General features: G+C 39.0%; 1 protein-coding gene across 2 annotated transcripts in view; it reads right to left on the bottom strand.

Moving 5' to 3' along the window:
* Positions 1-3,132: 3,132 nt before the first annotated feature.
* Positions 3,133-20,852, bottom strand: part of RETREG1 (reticulophagy regulator 1) — a 53,258-nt gene continuing 35,538 nt past the window's right edge. Inside the window, exons 4-9 of one of the 2 annotated variants that reach the window (XM_081325793.1) lie at positions 19,140-19,266; positions 16,853-16,937; positions 14,047-14,184; positions 12,647-12,711; positions 12,070-12,196; positions 3,133-10,200 (exon numbers count right to left, since the gene is read on the bottom strand). In XM_081325793.1, the coding sequence (XP_081181919.1) occupies positions 9,704-10,200; positions 12,070-12,196; positions 12,647-12,711; positions 14,047-14,184; positions 16,853-16,937; positions 19,140-19,266 (1,039 nt within the window). In that variant the 3' untranslated portion in view covers positions 3,133-9,703. Of the gene's footprint in view, positions 10,204-12,069; positions 12,197-12,646; positions 12,712-14,046; positions 14,185-16,852; positions 16,938-19,139; positions 19,267-20,852 lie in introns of both variants that reach the window. The other variant, XM_081325792.1, reaches the window with a different exon arrangement.

Genomic DNA, 20,852 nt, shown 5'->3' on the forward strand with positions numbered 1-20,852 from the left:
CTGGCGCTTTATCCATCTTCAATTCCTTAATTGCTGTAAGAATTTCTTCTTCTGTAATCAGTTGATTAATCCCCTCTTTTTGTACTTGCGTAAGAACTGGGATGCTAGCATTCTCCAAGTATATATCAATATCTTTTACATTAATTTCCTCTTTAGTATATAATTTCGAATAAAAATCCACAAAAGCATCCTTAATAAGATTCTGTTGAAACACAACCCTTCCTTTATACTCAATCTTATCTATATTAGAGGCCCTTTGTTTTTTCCTCAGTCTATAAGCTAACCATCTGCCTGGTTTATTAGCGTTGCAAAAAGTATTGTGCTTAGCAAACCGCAGATTGGTTGCCACTTGATCTGCCATTAATTTATCAAATTGTCCTCTTAGCAGTCTAATAGCCTCCTTGACCTTCACATCCTCTGGATTCAGAATCAAAGCCTTTTCTTTTTCCTTTATTTCATTCTCCAGTTCTTTCCTTCTAATTTCCACTGCACGTCTATGTCTATTATTCATATATATCAACACCCCTCTCATATAGGCCTTGCTAGCATCCCAAACCATATCCATAGAGGTACCCTTATTCATATTAATCTCAAAAAAGTCCTTCATCCGCTGTTTGCATTCTTCCACATTTCTCTGATTTCTAAACAAATTCTCATTTACACGCCATGAGCGCCTGTCTCTTTTCTCCTTATCAATCTCCAACCAAACTGGACTGTGGTCAGAAATAGTTCTTGCACAAATCTTCACCTTTTTAGTTCTCAAAAAAAAATCATTAGTCAACAAAATAAAATCAATCCTCGAAAAAGATTGGTGTCTATCAGAATAAAAAGTATAATCCTTCTCCTGCAAATGCCTCTCACGCCAAATATCTCGCAATTCCAGGTCATCCTTCATTTCAAAAAAAGATTTAGGCAGTCTAGCATGACTTGGAATGCGCTTAAAAGCTCCAGCCTTGTCCAACTGTACATCCAAAACACCATTCCAGTCTCCCATAAAAATAAAAGATTTATAATCCAACTGGGTAAGCTTTGTGTGGAGTAAGCTAAAAAAATCAGCTTGTTGTTGGTTAGGTGCATATAATCCAACTAGAAGCGTCTTTTTACCTTCTAACAACAGCTCAATCATAACATATCTTCCATGCTTATCTGCTTCAATTAAGTCTGCTGTTAAGGCACTTTTAACATAAACAACCACTCCATTTTTCTTATTCTCTGCAGAGGCAACAAATTGCGTACCCAGTCTCGAGTTCAATAAATGCTTTTGATCCAAAACTCTAATATGCGTTTCTTGCAAACATATAACATCTATCTTAAATTGTTTTAAATATTGAAAAACTTTCTTCCTCTTCTGCGGTGAATTTAGTCCATTAACATTCCAAGTTAAAAATTTAGTTGCCATGCATATCCTCCCAAAGCTCTTGGAGCACAGCTTTGATAGGGCTAATTTCTTTAGGCCGTGCTCCTCCCACAGCTTGCGTACGTTGTGAAGAATCTGAAGACTTTTGCTGATCTTGTTCTTTTATTTTCTTTGCTCGTTTTAAAGCAGCACGCGTTACTCTTTGCTCTCTAGGATCATCCAAAGAAGTTGTATCTTGATCTGCTCCAGGACCACTTTCCTCTGTTTCATCCTCTTGATGTTCTCCTTCTCCCGATCCCTTTCCAGCTTCCAGAAGTGTTGATGGGGTTGCTTTTAAGACATTATTGTAGAAATCACGCGCTTGCTTCACAGTAATCAGCCGATACCTTTTGCCTTCATGCATCACCATCAGCCCATCTGGAATCTCCCATCTGAACCTTATATCTCTTTGCTTAAGCTCATGCACGAGAAAGCTCCTTCCCCTTAAAATCCTTGGAGGAATTTCTTTTAAAACCAAAACTTCTTGTTCAGCAATCACCACTTTAGCATCATAGGCAGCTTGTATTACTTGATCTCTAATCTCTCTTTTTGCAAAATAAACCACCACATCTCTAGGCAACTTTCTCTGTCTGGCAATCCATGAGTTCACCCGAAACACTTTATCCATAGCTGCTCTTATTTCAGATGCTGGCTGGTTTAATACCACTTCAAGAGCCTCAGAGATCAGCTGCTTTAAATCTTCTTTAATATTCTCTTTTAAACCTCTGATTCTAACAGCAAACTGCATCTGGTAATATTGGGCTAGGCTTAACTCCCTTTCCATTTTGTCTCTTGCATTTTCATTCTCCCGTGCTTTTACTTCTAATATAGCGTTCCTTTGAGCCAGATCATCCATTTTTTCATCTAATTCTTCCACACATCCCGCCACTTTATGCACTGAAGACAAAATGTCTACCTTCATCACGCTGAACTTCTGTTCCATCCTCTCTTCCATTCTCTCCTCCAATTTCTCCAATTTCTCCTCCATCTGTGCAAATTTATCACCCATTGATTGATTGATTGATTCCAAAAGTTTATCCAGAGCATCTCGTAAGTCCTTCGGTGTCAGCACTTCAGGAGGGTGCAACGCCTGTAGTGATGATTGTTGCACCGGCGAGGATCCACCGCTCCGAAGAGTTTTAGGGGGAGGTTTCGCCGCCATCTTTTAGTCCTCAATTATGACGCACTTTCACTTAAAGTTTAAAAAGTCCAACAAGCTAGAGAGTATAGTAAAATAATCCTCTTCACCTTTCCCACTTGTACCGCTCTGCCTGCTCCTTTAAATCATAGTTCTTTCTTCAGGCAGGGATGGTTCGCAGACGCCTGGCTCTGCTCCAAGAAGTTCGGAGCAGAGACGCCGGCCAGCTGGGAGCAACCCAGGCTTCGGGGGAGTTCAATCCTTCAGCCGCCCAAGCTCCAAGCTCAGGCGGCCCCGGAGAACTCTACCCCTACCTGGGACCTCACCCCCTCCTCTTCTCCCGAGGAGGGGGCTTCAATTTCGCCCGAACAGCTGATCGGCGCTGTTTCGGGCGAAAAAACAAACAGCTGAGCCGCGGGCAGCCCGGGAAGGCTGTCTTCGGCGCCGCGCCGCCACCGGAAGTCGATTACAAACTAGATTTTTATTAGGTACTTTAAAAGTCAGGTTTTTTTATAATCCAAACTCTTATTTATAATGCTCTAGCACATAAAATTTAATTTTCTTCATACACAGATTTCAAGAGTCCTTTTTAATATATATATTTCCTACATTCCACAGTAGTGTTGTCCATTGATTACTGAAAGGGTATATAAAGAGTGAGACCAAAACTGCTCATTTGAAAATGTCTGAAATTATCTAGCATAAAGATTAAATATTTTATTTCATATGTCCCTCAAAATTACAGTGCTATACAGATTTAAAAAACAGAAATAAAGATGACAATAAGTGAAATTTTAACATGTATGTAGCTTGTAACAAAAATAAAACATAGACTTTAAACCACTTTCATAATCATCAGTTTATGTTTATTAAATCATATTCAAGCTAAAGTGCTGCAAAATAATACTCAAAATAATTTAAGACTTCTTTTTTTAAAAAAATCCTGTTTCTGGTTGTTTGGCTAGAAATCTGTAAAAACATGGAAGTGAATATTACAATATTTATACAAAAAAAAAATCAAGAACATACTGATTTTTATTAATCTCATAATCTTCTAATGTACCTCCACATATTCTAACTTTATGTATCTTTTGAAAACATTCCTATGTATTTATATTTCTATGTATTTGATATTATTGGGTAATCTGTGATCCAGAATTTAAATTAACCTTAAATTAACCTTCCAATTAAAACAGAGCATATGTTGAATTCTCCTCCACTGATATCCAGGGATCAAAATGGCTTCATGTATATTATTTTTAATGGTTCTAATGAACATGACAATTGTCTTATCCCATGGAAGATGTAGGACAGAGCTAGTAATTTGAATGCCACAGATATTAATTTCTTCATATTCCAATATTGCGAGTGCCAAGATCTTTGGTATGATTTGTTTTAAATATGATGTATTTATATAACCAAGTTTGCTGACATAGACTTGCTTTAGGCTTATAATACTAGCACTATACTACCAGAAATATGGAGAACATCTACCACAATAGCTATATGGCAAGACATTATATAATAGCCAATCATTAATTGAAAGCCAGTATTATTATTTTGAAGGTATTACTTCACTTAAAGTAGTCCTTCACTTATGACCACAATTGAGCCCCAAATTTCTGTTGCTAAGTGACACCTTTGTTGAGTTTTGCCCCATTTTACAATTTTTCTTGCCAGTTGTTAAGCAAATCAATGCACCACACTGCATTAAGTTAGTAACACGGTTGTTAAGTGAATCTGGTTTCCCCATTGACTTTGCTTTTGTCAGAAGGTCGCACTGGAGCTATCATAAATATGAGTCAATTGCCAAGCGTCTGAATTTGAATGATATGACCACAGGGATGCTGCAATGGTTGTGTGAAAAATGGTCATAACTCGCTTTTTTCAATGCCGCCGTAACTTCGAACAGTCACTAAATGAACGATTATAAGCTGAGGACCACCTGTAGAGGGTAGTTTGTGCTTTTGCACTTCCATGGCATAAAAAACACAGGATGGATAAGCTGTTAAATTGGCCAAGACAAGAAGAGACATCCAAGCAGAATATTACAAGTATCATTTGAAAACTGCCGTCCTCGTCTTCCCACTTGTTGAAAATAAATCCAAGCCTATGTTTGTTTCTTAAAAACATTTTAGTTATGCTTCTTTATTTATTAAACCTATTATGGCCACTCACTCTGGAATACTCTTGATTTACATTTGTTGATTCAATGTAATTTATACTTCCGAAAATGTAGGTTGAAAATTTTAACCTGTTTATACAGAACATTTCACTTGAAGATTATTTCCCAAAAAATATGCTTTGCAATTTACCATTTGTTGTTGATCAATCTTGTTGTGAATGTCTTAAGATACCATTCTTAATTACAATTTGAACACCGTTTGAACAAGCTTTAGCGTTTTGAAGGAACTGTGAAAGTGCCACACTGAAGATTAAATGCGTTCAAATGTCTTTATAATGATACACTGCTCATAAGTAGATGCCTATTCAGAACCCTCTTCGTATGAAGTTGAGCACATTGTAAGTAAGAATTTTTAAAAAGTGTGTGGAAGTGGTACATTTGCAAACCCCTTGTCCCAGAACTATTTTGTAAAGGTAAAGAGAAATATCACCCAATACTTGCATACTAATATAGTTCTATACTGTAATATCATTTGCTTAAATCTGCCATGTTTATGGAGTTAGCTTCTTTAACCCTTTAAATGATTTAGAAGCCATACTCCACGATTTTTAAAATGTTGTCCATTACCCTTTCTTGAATTGGCTATGTGGTGTTGTTTCCATTACTTTAAGAGAGTAAAGCTAATGTGGTTGTATATTATTATTTACATCTGCAATGACAGATATGAAAAAATGTGAAGTATTTATACGGAACTGTTGGGTGTAGCCTAAAATAATTTCTTTAATAAACTAGTATAGATGTGTATAATGGAAAGAGCCAAAATCAAAATAGCCACACAAATCACTCTGGTTGATGGAAGGCTAAGATTTGTCAAATATATCAAAAGGCAAGCCACGTTTTAACTGTAGAGCATTTCTATTTATTAAATTTATTTTGGGGCTTCATAGGTAGAATATTTTATTTTGCAATGACAACAACAACAACAACAAACTAAGGGGAAAAAATCTCAGCGTACTCTTGATTTTTGGGCGTGCCACAAACAGATCTTTAGCCTATATGTTTAAAAATAAACACAAAGAAAGACATAAAAGTACCAATTCATTATCATTTTTACAATATAAATTTCCAAATAATAAGGAAATGAGTGCAATTATATAATTGTTTTAGGGTGCCCAGGCAGGTATCTCAAAATATGGGGATTATGTCTGTTTACCTGAAAACCAGAAAGAGAATTGCTTACAAGAAGTCTTTAAGTAGTTCCTTCAGTTGTTTTCAATGATGGAACTTCATTCTCTTAAACAGTACCTCTGTACCTGACATTTGAAAATCCCTGAAATATTTATTTAAAGAAAATAATAAAGTGCACACAGTTATAGTTCACAACGTAATGGATAGAACTGAGAAGATTCTCTTAGTAATTTAACTTACAACAGCCACGTGCCCACTCTTTAGACTTACAATCTGCAGCATGTTTCCTTGGAAGTAAATCCCACTTCTATGTGTTTTGGATTCTGGCCTTATCCATTTAAAGGTAAGATCCATTAACTTTATTATAAAAAGAAAACACAATTTAATGAGTTTGCATTCTACACAATGGTAGAGCCTTCTAATTTGTATTTTAAATGGTGAAACTGCCCAGCAGTATCGAAGCTAGAATTATGCAAACATCTAATGCATTTGATTGGCAAGTACTGTCAGAACTTGGTACTGAACCAAGCTACCAGAACACTGATTTTGCTGAAACCAGGTGCTCTGCTTAGAAAATCTTAAGGGGATTTACTTATAGGACTGTGCAAATAATTTGAAAAGGACGCTGCAAAACACATTGATTTGAACAAACCGTTCCCAAAACTTTGAGGCAACTATACACAAAAGGCTTCACATAACTGCTTTGAACGTTTTCCAAGGTGGCCTGAATGTCCATGTACAGACATTTCCATTGGGACTGTCAGTAAAACAAAGTAGCTATAGGATCACACAAAGATGACCTAGGAAAGTCAACTGTATTGCAACGTCTGGGGTGTTTGGCTACCCTAAGACGATTGCTTACCATCACACCCCTTCTAAAGCTGCGCAGTACCTTATTTACTTTGGAGTAAACACGCTTATGGTTATGTGACAATACCCATCTTTTGCTGTCTTTAAAACCACTTTCTCCTATGTTACTCTAGGTTAAAAAAGTGAAAGGAACATTTTTAATAATAAAAAGCAGAACTGAGGTTATATAATAAATTGCAAGTCCTTGACTTGCAGCCATTCATTTAATGACCATTTGAAGTTACAATGGCACTAAAAAGTGACTTATGACCGTTTTTCATGTGGTCATGTGATCAAAATCTGGGCACTTGGCAACTGGCATGTATTTATTAGCTACATTGTCCCAAGGTCATGTGATCACCATTTGTAACCTTCCCATCGGTTTCTGACAAGCAAAGTCAATGGGGGAAGCCAGATTCACTTAATGACCACATGATTCACTTAACAGGTGTGATTTTTCTTAGCTGTGGCAAAAAAGGTTGAAAATGGGGTGCAACTCACTTAACAAATGTCTTGCTTTGGCTCAATTGTGGTCATAGGTCAAGGACTACCTGTACAGTAAGTTCTTGCTTAACAACCAGAATTAAGACTGGCAACCTCTCAGAAATGTTAAATTTATTCAGGCACAAAATGTATGAATTTTTATAAAATGTTTTATAGATGGTATTTAGATTTTAAAAAATTTGCATGTATGTATTCAAATTATCAATCTAAATGTTGCAACGTACTATCATATATGGTGGACTAGTTGGGTATTATTACAGATTGTACTGTTATAGAAACTAAATTGATGTTGAATTTAATAATGGCAGCAAGACTTTTGGTTTTGCAATACTGGAAGGAGGAACTGCCTACTATAGAAGAGTGGACTTCAAAGGTTTTAAACTTGGCAGAAATGGTAACAATTTTAGCATATTTGAAAGAACAATCGCAATAGAGATATATCTCGGAATGGAGAAGATGGACCGATTATATTCAGAATTAATATGGAACTAAAAAATTTCATTTAATATATGAATATTAGAATTATAAGATGTATTATTATTTAGTTATATTTAAGTGGAGTTAAAGTGTGATAGGATTTCAAGTGTATTTATAGTTGGTTAGCATATTTTAGCTTGTTAGAGGCAATACCCTGTATTCAGCTCTGGGAAGTCGGGGGGGGGGGGGAGGGGGAGGGAGGGGAAGTTGGGGGGGAGGGGGAGGGAAGGAGTTTATGTTTAAAATGTATTGTAAAACTTTTCAATAAAAAAAGACTGGCAACCTCATCACTGAATGACATGGTCATTAAAGAAGACATCACTTGACCATTTCTACTATTGTAGTCATTAAGCGAGAAATGTGACAGTAAGTTGCAATTTTATTCCATCGACTCTGTTTACTGGAAGCAAAAATGGTCATCACATGAAAATGGAATATTTGGCCTAGGTACTGCAAAGTGCCTGTAGCTTGATCATGTGATCATGGGGGTGCTGTGATATAAAGTTAGTTTTTAAGCACAAATGATCACTAAACAGGGTAGTCGTTAAGCAAGGATTACCTGTAGTACCTGCTAGATCCCTGTGTTCTGTTTTCACTCTGAGGGATTGCAACCAAGTATTTCTCTACACTTCCACATCTGAAGCACAGTAACATTTGATAAAGATGTGCAGAAATCGGCGAACAATCTGCTTTGGAGTTAGAACTGGCACTGGATTAGTGTAGCATTGAGTATGTAGACTTTACAGAAGGTAGAAAGAGAGAGAAGACTTGGGAATGAACTAACATAACATTTTGCTCAGGTCTGCACTGTTGCAAAGCAACATTTACTTTGCAAGTTACCTAATAAAAATAGCAGGAAGAAAATACATTTCTCTTTAAACTGTACCTTTAGTTCATAAATTCACACCATTACTATGTATACTGATTAGAATGCCAGTAAAAATCTCTATAAGTTGGAGATAAATCAGAGCAGTTAATATGGTCCCTCAATCTGCTGGCTTCTTTTAATATGCTAATCAAAGCATGTTAAGGCTATTTCTTTTTAAAATTTGGTTCACCTTGATAAGGCACTCCTGTTGCCCTCAATTTTAAAGATAAATCATAATGCTTAATAGAATATTTACTATTAAGTTTCTTGTCAGAGTGAACTACAGGATGTTCAATGTGCTAAAATTAGCAGTATTTTATATTTATATGCCAGGAATATTTTTATTTCTTCTATATCGGTAGTCTTTCAGAATCAGTTGTATGATTTTATATTGTAATTATAAGATTAAACAATTTTAAATTAATGGAACCAAAAATAAAAATTGCCAACTCAATTTCAGTTTTGAATTTTTTCCTAATCAATTCCTACTCAACCTAAATTCAACTCCACACAGCAGATACATGTGCTACAAGTAGTTGTACAAAGTGAGTGATGGTACATGGGATATTGGTATTTTGCCTAACTCCAAGGCCTCTTAAGGATATAGTTCGCAATGGCATTGCCTTCTCTAGCCAACTCACATGAATAACTGAGTTTCAGACAGGTAATACAAGTAAGGACTATCCAATTAGAGAGCCTGTATGTCAGAGATGATGGCAGCAAAAGTGTTCAGATTCTTGTTAAGGTTTGCATATTCTGTCACATAGGAGACACAGATAGGATATGATGGCTTTTTGAATTTTGCAGATATTTTCTCACCCTGAAATACTGCTGCCAAAATGCTTGGGGAGAAAAAAAAAGGACAAACAGGCTGAAAGTGAGAAAGATTTGGCAACAGCCAAAACTGAGCTACACTTGTATAAGAAGCCTCTTAAATTGCTGTGAATGAAAATAAGGTGATTTCATTTCTATGGCATCACTATCAGAAACGAAGCTACCAGCATCAATTGATCTAAAACATGTTAGTTCACTCTGCATGGAGAATGTTACAGCACATCTAGAATAACAGACAAAGCTTACAGCTCATAATTCCCCCCCTTGCATTTCACATTGTCTGTATTTATGTCGATATACTATTAAGCAGCTTCTCCTTCCCCATTAATGCCCACCAAGCAGATTTGAGAGGAAGCCTGAAGACTTCTTCTTTTCCTGTGGCTCCACCTTTGGGCTTTTGGTAGGCACCAGTTCACTTTCCATGTGTTCAAGCTCTGACTGGTCAAGCAGTTCAAAATCATCTCCTTCTTCTGCGTCCGCCTCTTCACTTATACTTGGGACCTCCTGCATGGATTGCAACTGTTCTCTGACGGCTGCCGATACCACCGATGTAACCACATCACCGGCAATTGCTGTCACCAAGCTGAAGGCCTGGTCATTGATCAAAGACAAGGACAGGCCTGCTGCAGAGTGCCCCTCCTTATCCTGCCTGTAGCACTGGTCCAATGGGGTTGAGGGATGAGCTTTTTTTCTCTTACGCTGAACTGGCAAGCCAATGCTTGAATCATCATCGTCGTTTGTTCCAGCACCATTTTCTACAGATGGAAATTCTGCAAGATCCCTGGCAAAAGCTTCCTCGTGGTCACTTGGCCGATCAAAATCTGCTGAAGGGTGAACAAGATGTGTTGTTATAAAATCAGTCGCCACGACTGCAGCCATAACCTTAAATTTTCGTTCTGAGGTATGATGCCGAACAAATTTCTTTTTACAAAAAAGGAACAATAAACAAGTTCAGTTTCAGCAACCTTTGGAAATGAGAACGTAAGGCTTAAATCCATTTTTAAAAAAAGGCTTGATCCACAGTGAATTAAACTGTCAGTTAACAGGATAGGACATCTATCTATCCAAATACAGACTGCAATACCATAAATGTTTGAGGAGAGGGAGAGAAAGGGAAGCAAGAGGACTGGCATAAAGACTGACAGGCCTCAAGTTAAATATCAATAAACTGTTGACTCTAAATAAATTTTACAGTTAAAGCTGCTCTTGAAAAACATTCAAATGCCTCAGCTGCTACAGAATACAGCTGCTACAGAATACAGCTGCATGGGTTGTAAATGGTGCTGGCTGCTAAGCACATGTAACATCATTGCTCCATGGGCTGCGTTGGTTGTCATTGTGTTTCTGGGTGCAATTCAAGGTGCCGGTTGTCATCTTTAAAGTCCCTCATGGCATTGGGCTGAGTTAGCTGAGGGACTATCTTCTCCCAGTTGTTTCTACCCATCCAATTCCATCTTGCAGGATAGGCACGCTTGGCCTGTCAGCCAAGGAATGCTGGCTGGCAGGGATAAGGAGACATGCCCCCTACAACATCCTCCCTCCGGAGATTAGGATGCCCTGAAAATTTTGGCCTTTTGGAAAACCTCGCAGACCTGGCTATGTACCTGGACCTGAGTTCCCAGTTGTTTAAATGGCTCCATTTCCTGGTTACGCTGACATTGATGCATTATAATATTTGTTGATTGGTTTTGGTATTTAATTTCTTGTTTCCGTTCTGTTTAACAGTTTTTATGATTGTTCACCACCCAGTCACTGGTTTGGCTATACAAATTGAATAAACAAACAAACAGGGTAACGTGTTTTGTGTGTCTATGTATATGTGTGTGTGTGTGTGTGTGTGTGTGTGTGTGTATGTATGTATGTAAATTTTTTGGATTGCTAACAAAGAATTAAAGGGAGACTGATATGGCCATTTCAAACTCATTTGTTCTCATCAGTCAGCCATACCCTTCTAAAATACTTAACATATACTGTATATATATATGTGTGTTTGTGTGTGTGTTAAGTATTTTTCAAGTCTTTTGAATACCTTGCTAGTTAAATCTTTCTTTCCTGTTTCAGCCTAACCCAAGGCTATCCGCAGGCTATAGTCACAACTTACGACAATTCATTATTTGTGTAAATAATGTAAATAATAATTAGCAATTTGAATAATTTACATATATATATATATATATATATATATATATATATATATATATATATATATATATATATATATATATATATATATATATATATATGTGTGTGTGTGTGTGTGTGTGTGTGTGTGTGTATGTTAAATGTTTGTTAACCATTCAGAATACACTCGCTTAGTCCCAGACACGGGACAAATCTTATTTCCTGTTTCAGCCTAGCCCAAAGCCATCTACAGGCAGTCACCACAGCAGTGGCAGCTCATATTTGTGTAAATTGTTAGCAAGCCAAAAAATTTACACACACACACAAATTTGCCAGTCTTTATGCCAGTCCACATTCTAATAGGTTTATGTGTGTATATTTCTATTACTGTTTAACCTAAATGGGTTTGAAAACCTTTTCCAAATTTAGAAGTTAACATGTAGATTTCAAGGGAAGTTAAGCATGTATTTGAGAACCATGGTAGGGTTCTTTTTACTTTAGATAGCTAAAAGTAATCTGCAATTAACAACTTGGTAAAATCTGGAAGAATTCAAAGTAGCAGAGCGTACCATCGGATGTGTCTGTCTGTGGAGTGTTTCCCTCGGATAAATTAAAAGTTCCATTGTCAGTCCAAGATATCTCTGAGATATCAGTGTCTGATACAGACATCTCCTTGGCTGCAGTTGCTGAGCTAACCTGTAGATTGAAAAAAATCAAACTATCAAACATACTGCAGACTAAATATTGCTTCAGCACACATCATTTTAAACACCATACGCATGATGCTGTCATTAGAGAGAACAGTTGCTTTTTTATTTAGGCGATGGAGATATGCCAACAAATATTTAAATGTTGATGTATTTAGGTCTACTTTTTTTAAAGACAACCTTCTTAGATCAAGAGATTTAGACAAAAATGTAACTCCCATTTTTTTTAATTCTGCAATGCTGTACATATTTATGTGGAAAAAGATCGCACTGAGTGCATGGTTCAGTAGTCAAAGGTTAGCTTATTCTAGAATTCCACCTCATTTTTATAAAGGGATGGAGCAGAAATTTGTTCTGTGAAAGTAAATAAAAGTTCATGTGCTCCACTGTCATCAAAAAAACATTTTTTTTAAAAAAAGTGATGTAAGAACCAACCAACCTTAGGGCATAAAGCTGATAAGTCTAGTTCACTGTCATCCTCACTTGGTTTTGTTTTGATCATTTCTGGGGGAAAAAGTATATCAGTTAACAATTTTTTGCTTATTATGCCAGTCAAGTATTTCTATTTTTATTTATTTGCTATACTGATAAAAAGGTATACATTACAACTCAGTTTTGCCCTTCAGCCCCAATTTGCATTTAAAATCAGCAGGTCAGGTGCATGAGCTTTACATCTGTCTAATTATGTATATGGCATTTTACATGGAAAGATCATGAATTGTTATAGGAAATAAAATATACCGTATATACTTGAGTATAAGCCGACTCGAGTATAAGCCGAGACCCCCAATTTCACCCCCCAAAACTGGAAAAAGTTATTGACTCGAGTATAAGCCGATCCGCCGTTCTGCAAGCCTCCGCCGCCGGCGGAGGCTGGATCCGCGCTCTGCAAGCCTCTGCCGCCAGCAGAGGCTCGATCCGCCATTTTGCAAGCCTGAATACACAGGAATACCCTGTGTGGCCACGGCTCTCGGGGAAGCCCTGGCTGTCCGCTTCCTCGCTCCACGCTGCCATTCGGGGCCCGCGCGTTCCCCGGGCAAATCGCGGCGCCCAGCAGGCGAGGAAACACGCCCGCTCCAGTCGCCCCCCCTTCCCTCAGGAGACGCGAAGCAAGTGGCCGCCTGGAGCTTACCGAGGACTTGCGCGCGGCCGAGGCTTCGGTGCTTCCAGGATCGCGTGCACCTCTCCCAAGCCGCCGCCGTCCGGAGACCTGCCGAAGTTTGGGGAGGTTTGGGGAGGTGCGCGTGCACCTCCCCAAACCTCCCCAAACGTCCGGACCTCCGCGCCCTGCCTGCCTGCTTCTTTCCGCTGCGGAAAGAAGCAGGCAGGCAGGGCACGGAGGTCCGGAGACCTGCCGACGTTTGGGGAGGTTTGGCCACCGGACCCAAACCTCTGGACCTCCGCGCCCTGCCTGCCTGCTTCTTTCTGCAGCGGAAAGAAGCAGGCAGGCAGGGCGCGGAGGTCCGGAGACCTGCCGACGTTTGGGGAGGTTTGGGGAGGTGCGCGCGCACCTCCCCAAACCTCCCCAAACTTCGGCAGGTCTCCGGACGGCGGTGGCTTGGGAGAGGTGCGCGCGATCCCGGAAGCACCAAAGCCTCGGCCGCGCACAAGTCCTCGGTAAGTTTTTTTTGTTGACTGGAGTATAAGCCGAAGTGGAATTTTTCAGCCCAAAAAGTGGGCTGAAAAATTCGGCTTATACTCAAGTATATACGGGTTTTGAAGCTTTATTTTTATCTTTCATAAAGATGCTAAGAATATTTTTATAACTGCGTATTTCAGTGGATAAAATGCCATCTTTTTTAACATTCATCAAGGAAACTGAAATTGCCAGTTGCTCACCTGCTCTCTCTTTTAACTTTTGGTTGATAAAGTCTTGTATTCCAAAGTTCAGTTTCAGCAGATATGACTTAATGTGGCTATATACCTTTTGTCCAAATTCATTGCACTTGAAGAATGGACATAAAAAGGCACATAATACTGTCAAAGAAAGAATAAATTACTGTACAGAATGTTATATTTTTGAGACACACTGCTTTGAAACACATATTATAAATAACTATCAGTTTAAGTTACATAAAAACAATTTGTAAATTTTCAAGGGAAAATGTGGTTACATTCATACATAACAGCTAGTGTTATAGGCCAGATGACTATAAATTCTAAATGACCTTTGGCAATCTTTGGTTATTAGTCTTAATCTGTAAAACTGGAATAATGATGTTATAACATGGAAATAAATACACTGGCATAATTGTTGCACAAATGACTGGTATGTTTATTATGTGCAGTCATCTGAATACTAACAATGGAATTGTATGCATTTCTGATTGAAATTAAACTACTGTTTAGAGGAACATGAACTCATTAGAAGTGCATCAACATAATTTGTAAGGAAATAAAATTTAATAAAAGTACTTTGTCAGTAACCTTTTAATTAATTGTTTTATTTGTTTTATAAAGGACTTTCAAATTATTACACTGAAACATATTAGCAACAGCAATAGCACTTAGACTTATATACCACTTAACAGTGCTTTACAGCCTTCTCTAAGTGGTTTACAGAATCAGCATATTGCCCCCAACAATCTGGGTCCTCATTGGTTGAGTCAACCTTGAGCCAGTGAGAATCGGACTGCTGGCAGAATTAGCTTGCAATACTGCATTCTACTTGCAATACTGATTCTAACCACTGTGCCACCACGACTGTATTATACAAATATTATACATTTGTATTAATATTATACAAATATCTTCAGCAGTTATTGCATTTATCAGGACTTCAGTCACAATACAATGAGGAAAACGTAATTGTTTTTTTCTTCTTAGCACCAGTGGCGTAGCGTGGGTTGTCAGCACCCGGGGCAAGGCAAGTAATTTGCGCCCCCTAACCCGTGGATTTTAGCACTCGAGTCTGCCGCAGGGAGCCCCGCATCCTGGGTGTCCGCTGCACCCCCCCACCCACGCCTCCCCCGGGAAAAGGGGGAAGGTCCGGCATCCCCTCCCTCACGTGCCCGAGGCCGTGCCAGGAGGCGGGCGGCGCAGCGGAGGATATACAGAACATTCAAATAGAAGGAAAATATGTGCATCAGTAAGACAAAACCAGATTTACATATATTATTCCCCTCCACTTGAATATTCATAAATATATTGGAGCAATATTACTTTCCTTCCCTTACGAAGTAGGCCCAAAATTTATGAAGTTCTACTTCTATTTACAACCAATTTGACCTTAATCTACTTGGTAGATAGAGAGGCAAAGTAGTTAACAGGTGAACCAACAGCAAAGTTAAAATGTCAAAGCACTTTGTTAATAATCTATATTCTATTTTACTTCTATAAAGCCTCAAACAGCTTCTTATTTACAGTAAGTTACACAGTGCCTGCTCATTTCTGTATCTGTCAACTGCCCCACTCTGATAGTCAACAAGAGAAACTCCTGGGTTTATTTTTTCCTCCAAGAGAAAACGGTACTGAAAAGCCATGTGGGTACAGAAGTGGGAAATCCAGTTCTAACATTTTGCTTGTAAAAGTCATAAAACAAATTCCTCCTTTCTTCCCTGGATCTCCCACTGTCCTTTCAACATCAATCAGTTGCATTTGAGTTGTTTTGAGAACGATCTCAGAGAAGTGGAGGCAATTAGAGCTCCCAGACCTGTCACTTGACCTAAAATTATTTTATTTCCTCCGAACATGGGAACGGGGGTGCCCAACCTTCCGGGAAACACCAGGATCTCCCAGGCGGGGAGCCGGGCTGCGCCAAGAGGTGGGGCTGCGGGGCAGGAGGGGGTCTTGGGGGAAGGATCTGAAGGGGATCGGAGAGCTGTTCATGGAAGCCGCAACCCAGGAGGAGGAGAAGCGAAGGCGCAGCGCTTCCCACGGAGCAGAAAAACTCATGAGGAAAGGCGGAGACTCGGAAGGGGAGGGGGCGCAACTGGGGGAAACCCACCTGGCTCTCCCAGGAATCCCTCCTCCCCTTCCCGCCCCTCCTATTCCCTCCCCCTCTCGGAGCCTCCTTGCCCACCTGGCGCCCCTCCCCCGCCACAGGAATCCCTCCTCCCCTTCCCCCCCGGGGATTCCCCCCTCCTGATTGCCCTCCCCCTCTCGGAGCCTCCTTGCCCACCTGGCGCCCCTCCCCCGCCAGGGGAACCTCCGCAGCCCTGGCGTAAGAGGCGTCGAGAGACCAGGAAGGGGAGATGGAGGGGCAGGAAGCTGGATTCCCAGCCCCCCTTTCTCCTCTCTAGGCGCAAAAACTCTGCGCTTAACTCCTCCGCTGAAGCGCTGCGGGGAGGGTGCGACTGGGGCGCCGCCGAGCAATGCTAAAGTGCTCCAAGCGGGAACAGCAAAGGACCGTCACCCTTCATGCAAAGCCCCAAGACCAAAAACTAGGATCCAGATTGAAAAGGAAAGTTGCGTGTGCCAATCTGCACCTCTAAATGCAAATTAGGAATTCGTCGCCGAGCGCGCCCCCCCCAGATGTTGCGCCCGGTGCGGCCGGCCCCCCCTGCACCCCCCACGCTACGCCACTGCTTAGCACACATCTGATTGCAATTATGAATACTCAGCGACTATGGTTAGATATTGCATTGGGCATCTATGACACCACCAAAGAAATCCCAGACCCGATTATGTGTTTGAAAGCACTTACACAGAAGATAGGAGAGTACTATTCCAGGAATGTAACTTCCCAACACTGTGAAGAATGTGCATATGCTGCAGACCAGAAGGCAAAACTGTTTTTTAAAAAAACAAGCGTCAGTTAAATCAGTCAGTAACATTCAGTACCTATAATATATAAATCTGTGAACGTGTCCTGAGACTGGACCTGTAGAATGTTCCATCAGAAATTCTTCTTCCCTAAAACAGTTGGAAACTCTTCCAACTCCTAAAACGTTTCTAGTTGGAAACATTTTAGGGAGAACAGAATCTGTATTATATATTGTAGATGGGAAAAGCATAGGGAAGAACAAAGGAATTTTGTTTTGTCCTTTTCCTTTCTTCCTCAAAAGTAGAAATAGGAATAATCAAAGGTGTCTTCTGCCACTGAAGTTCCCTCTCTGCTTAGTGGCTCTAGTTTAGGGGATCAGCCATGGAGAGAATCCTAGCACTGTGGCATGAGAGCTTACAACAAGGGCTCTTAAACTGGCCATGAAGATAACTGTGAATTGGCTATGAAGATAACTGACCACTAGCACTTTGATTTTTCAGGTACTCTTTAGTATGAAGAGACACACGCAGTATGTGTGTACAATTCTCAATTAGATTAGTTGGGCGGGGGTGAGGAAATATAGGAATTATGTGACTCCTTACTATTTTTAGCCTTAGCTTGGCCTACCCTCTTTGGGCACACACACACACACACACACACACACACACACACAAACACAAACACACACACACACTCTTTAGAAATGTCCATATACAGACAGCCCAGCCCATTATAGAGACATTATCTATTTATTATGTAGAAGGGAGCCCCAACAGACAAAGAAAAAAACCCACACAAAAATTATAGGGCTTCTGATTCATATAAAGATGCACTATTTCTAGATATTGCAGGAAAACAATTTGCGAAGTCTGATTGTGATTCAGCTTAGAACACCTCACCACTTCAAGCAGTACTGTATGATACAAAGGTGCAGAAGAAAATATTATATGCAGAATTGGGGTATGAACGTTAAGCACAACTGAGGATCATAGCAATAGCACTTAGACTTATATACCACTTCATAGTGCTTTACAGCCCTCTCTAAGCAGTTTACAGAGTCAACATATTGCCCCCAACAATCTGGGCCCTCATTTTACCAGCTTTGGAAGGATGGAACCTTGAGCTGGTGAGATTCAAATTGCTGAACTGCTGACAAATGGCACTCAGCAGAACTGGATTACTGCATTCTCATAACTGCACCACTATGGCTCTTCTTGTCTTTCTAGCACCCTCTGCAACACTTCAGTGGATATTAAAGCTTTTTGGGACTGCACATATACAGTCTATTACTATTTCATACAAATGCCTTGGAATATTTGTCTATGTTTATAACCATTGAATTGGACAACTTTTTTTTTACTGTTAATGCTACTATAAAACATTTCATAATTTCTTATATTGCATGCCTGTAACACTACGTTCTATTGAACCTAATGTGACTTACTTATACAGAGCTATGTGAAAAGATAAATCTTTTCCACCGTTGAAATAATAGAAAATTCTTGTAGCTCGGGTTTTAAGATTTTGGTAGCGGTTTGCTCTCCAAGCTTGTTTCAATATTGTTTCTAAATGTTTCGTTACCAAACTAGGTAACATCATCAAAAGGATTTTCTTGTCCTATTCTCCCTTAGGTTATAAATATCTTGTGTGCCAGTGTGGTCAGTTGGTCATGCAATTGGTTGTTTGTTTGGAGCTAAATTTAAATTCTGAGCAGCTGATTGGCTCTCTTGTTTTGGCAGTTGGAATGGTCTGGTTTCTTACATATTCATATGCTGGCTCTAAATCAATATGCTTGTTAATTGCTCCTTTGGTAGAATACCAGGCCTCAATAAATTCACGTGTGGCAGGTGGCGGCATGTCCAATGATTTTTTCTTCCTTACCAACTGAATAGGTGTAGTTTATTATCAATATGGTTTGAGATCAGGGATTTTTGGTCATGCTGTTTTCCACCATTCCTTGCTGGTGATTTCATGGATATATCTATGTAAGGTTTGGGTTGTTTTTTTTAGCAACAGAACGAAAGTCCTTTGCCGTTGCCTTCTTGTAGGATATTTTTAACTTCATAATCTAGTTTACGGATCTGGCATTCCCTAATACTAATTCAATTTATTTACTAATCCAGCACACACATAGGTTGGAATGTTAAGTTTTTTACATAAGAATATTGCCAAAAGTAAAAAAAAAGTCAGTGAAATGAAATGGAAGATATTGCAAGCCTAATTTTACCTTGCCAGGGTTCTGTTCTTTAAAATGAGACATTTCTTGGAGGAACAAAAAGAAACTCATCATTGCTTCTTCTATACACTGGTTCAGTCTAAGGCGATTTTCAGATTCAGACTCACTGACTTGGTAGCTGAAAAAGACAAATAAATAAATGAATAAAGAAACATGAAGTCTTGAGTTTTCTAATGAAAACATTCTCTACACTTGCAGAAATGTAGACATCCTTATTTCTTAAAATTAATTAATTCGCCTTACTACTTATTATATAATATACGCCACTGTGAGACTGGAATGAGATTGCCAGATTTTATTGGGCACATGACTTTTTTTAGCTTCAGAGATAAAATATTTCCTGAAATTTATGAAAAATGTTATTATAGGAATATATTCTACAGAGAACAATATAACTGCTACCTAATTGTGGACGTCCCAGCAAAATCTTACAATTCAGGAGACTATTGGAGCTGTGGAAGGAGGGTTTCACATCTCTTAAAAAAATACCCCTGCAATTTAGAATCATAGAAAATGATGAAGCATATAAGGGTGTCACTGGAACAGGTGAGGCTGGAATTTGTTACCCAAATTTCTTCCATTTTAAAATTGTATTTCATATTTAAAAAACAAGAACATTCTATCACTATCATTTGGTGGTTTGCCACTGAATTTCGGTCTATGACCTCAGAAATCTGGGATTAAATGTAGTCTAGGTCTACACCCACCTCTTTCTCTTTCTGAAAAAAAAATCAAAAGCTCTTAGTAACAATCTTTGCTCTTTTGTTGAATATGACCTACCTTAAATTTATTTTGCCTGTCTACCCTTTAATTAATCATCTACTCTACCATCATTTGACTAGTGATTTTCTCTAACCTTAATATCTAAATCCTTCAAATTAATCCATCTACTTTGCTTTCTAAAGGTGTGTTCCTTGCTATTCTTCTTTCTGTTCCTGCTCCTTCAAAAGCTACTCTCAAGACCTTTTTTAAGCTTAGGGCAGGACTGGCCCTACATATATTTTCTCCTCTTAGCACTAGGAAGGGTAAACACCTTATAAACTCAGGTTTACAGTGTCTATTTCTACAGTATGTGCACTGCAGGAAGAGCTACAATTTAGTATTAATAAGAGATAGCACAAACAAATTAAATTATCACCGTCAGGGATAGTACTAAACTTTATACTGCTGCTAATACACGTGGATAGTAGAACAGAAGAAATTGGAGAAAGATAGCAAAGTAACAAGATCTGAAAATCAAAGCTGACAGATTATGGCATGAACCAGCTGTGGTGGTCCCAGTGGTTATCAGCACACTGAGTGTGATCCCCAAAAACCTTAAACTGTAGCTAGAAAAGCTGTGCATTGACAAAATTTCCACCTGCTTTGGATCCACACATATGCTATATTGATACATTATGACATCCCAGGTTCTTGAGAAGAATTTGATGGTTATGAAGACTTTATATTGTTGTTAATAGATAATAACAATACTGATGATGCTACTTGGTTGGCCAATAAAACCTTTGCAAGCTCAAAGAACACCAAGAATACGACAACAATAGTAACAAGAAAACAATAACAACTGCCTCTTCCAGTATGTTTTAAAAATAGAGAGTCCTGCTGCCTATGTCAATGCCAATTATATCCATTTTTTCCTTTTTGTGGACAGACCTTTGGTCATTTAGCGACATATCCTTGCATGTCTATTCTAAGCTAATCCTG

The sequence above is a fragment of the Vipera berus genome (assembly GCF_964194415.1).
Source record: "Vipera berus genome assembly, chromosome: 3".
NCBI lineage: Eukaryota > Metazoa > Chordata > Lepidosauria > Squamata > Viperidae > Vipera > Vipera berus.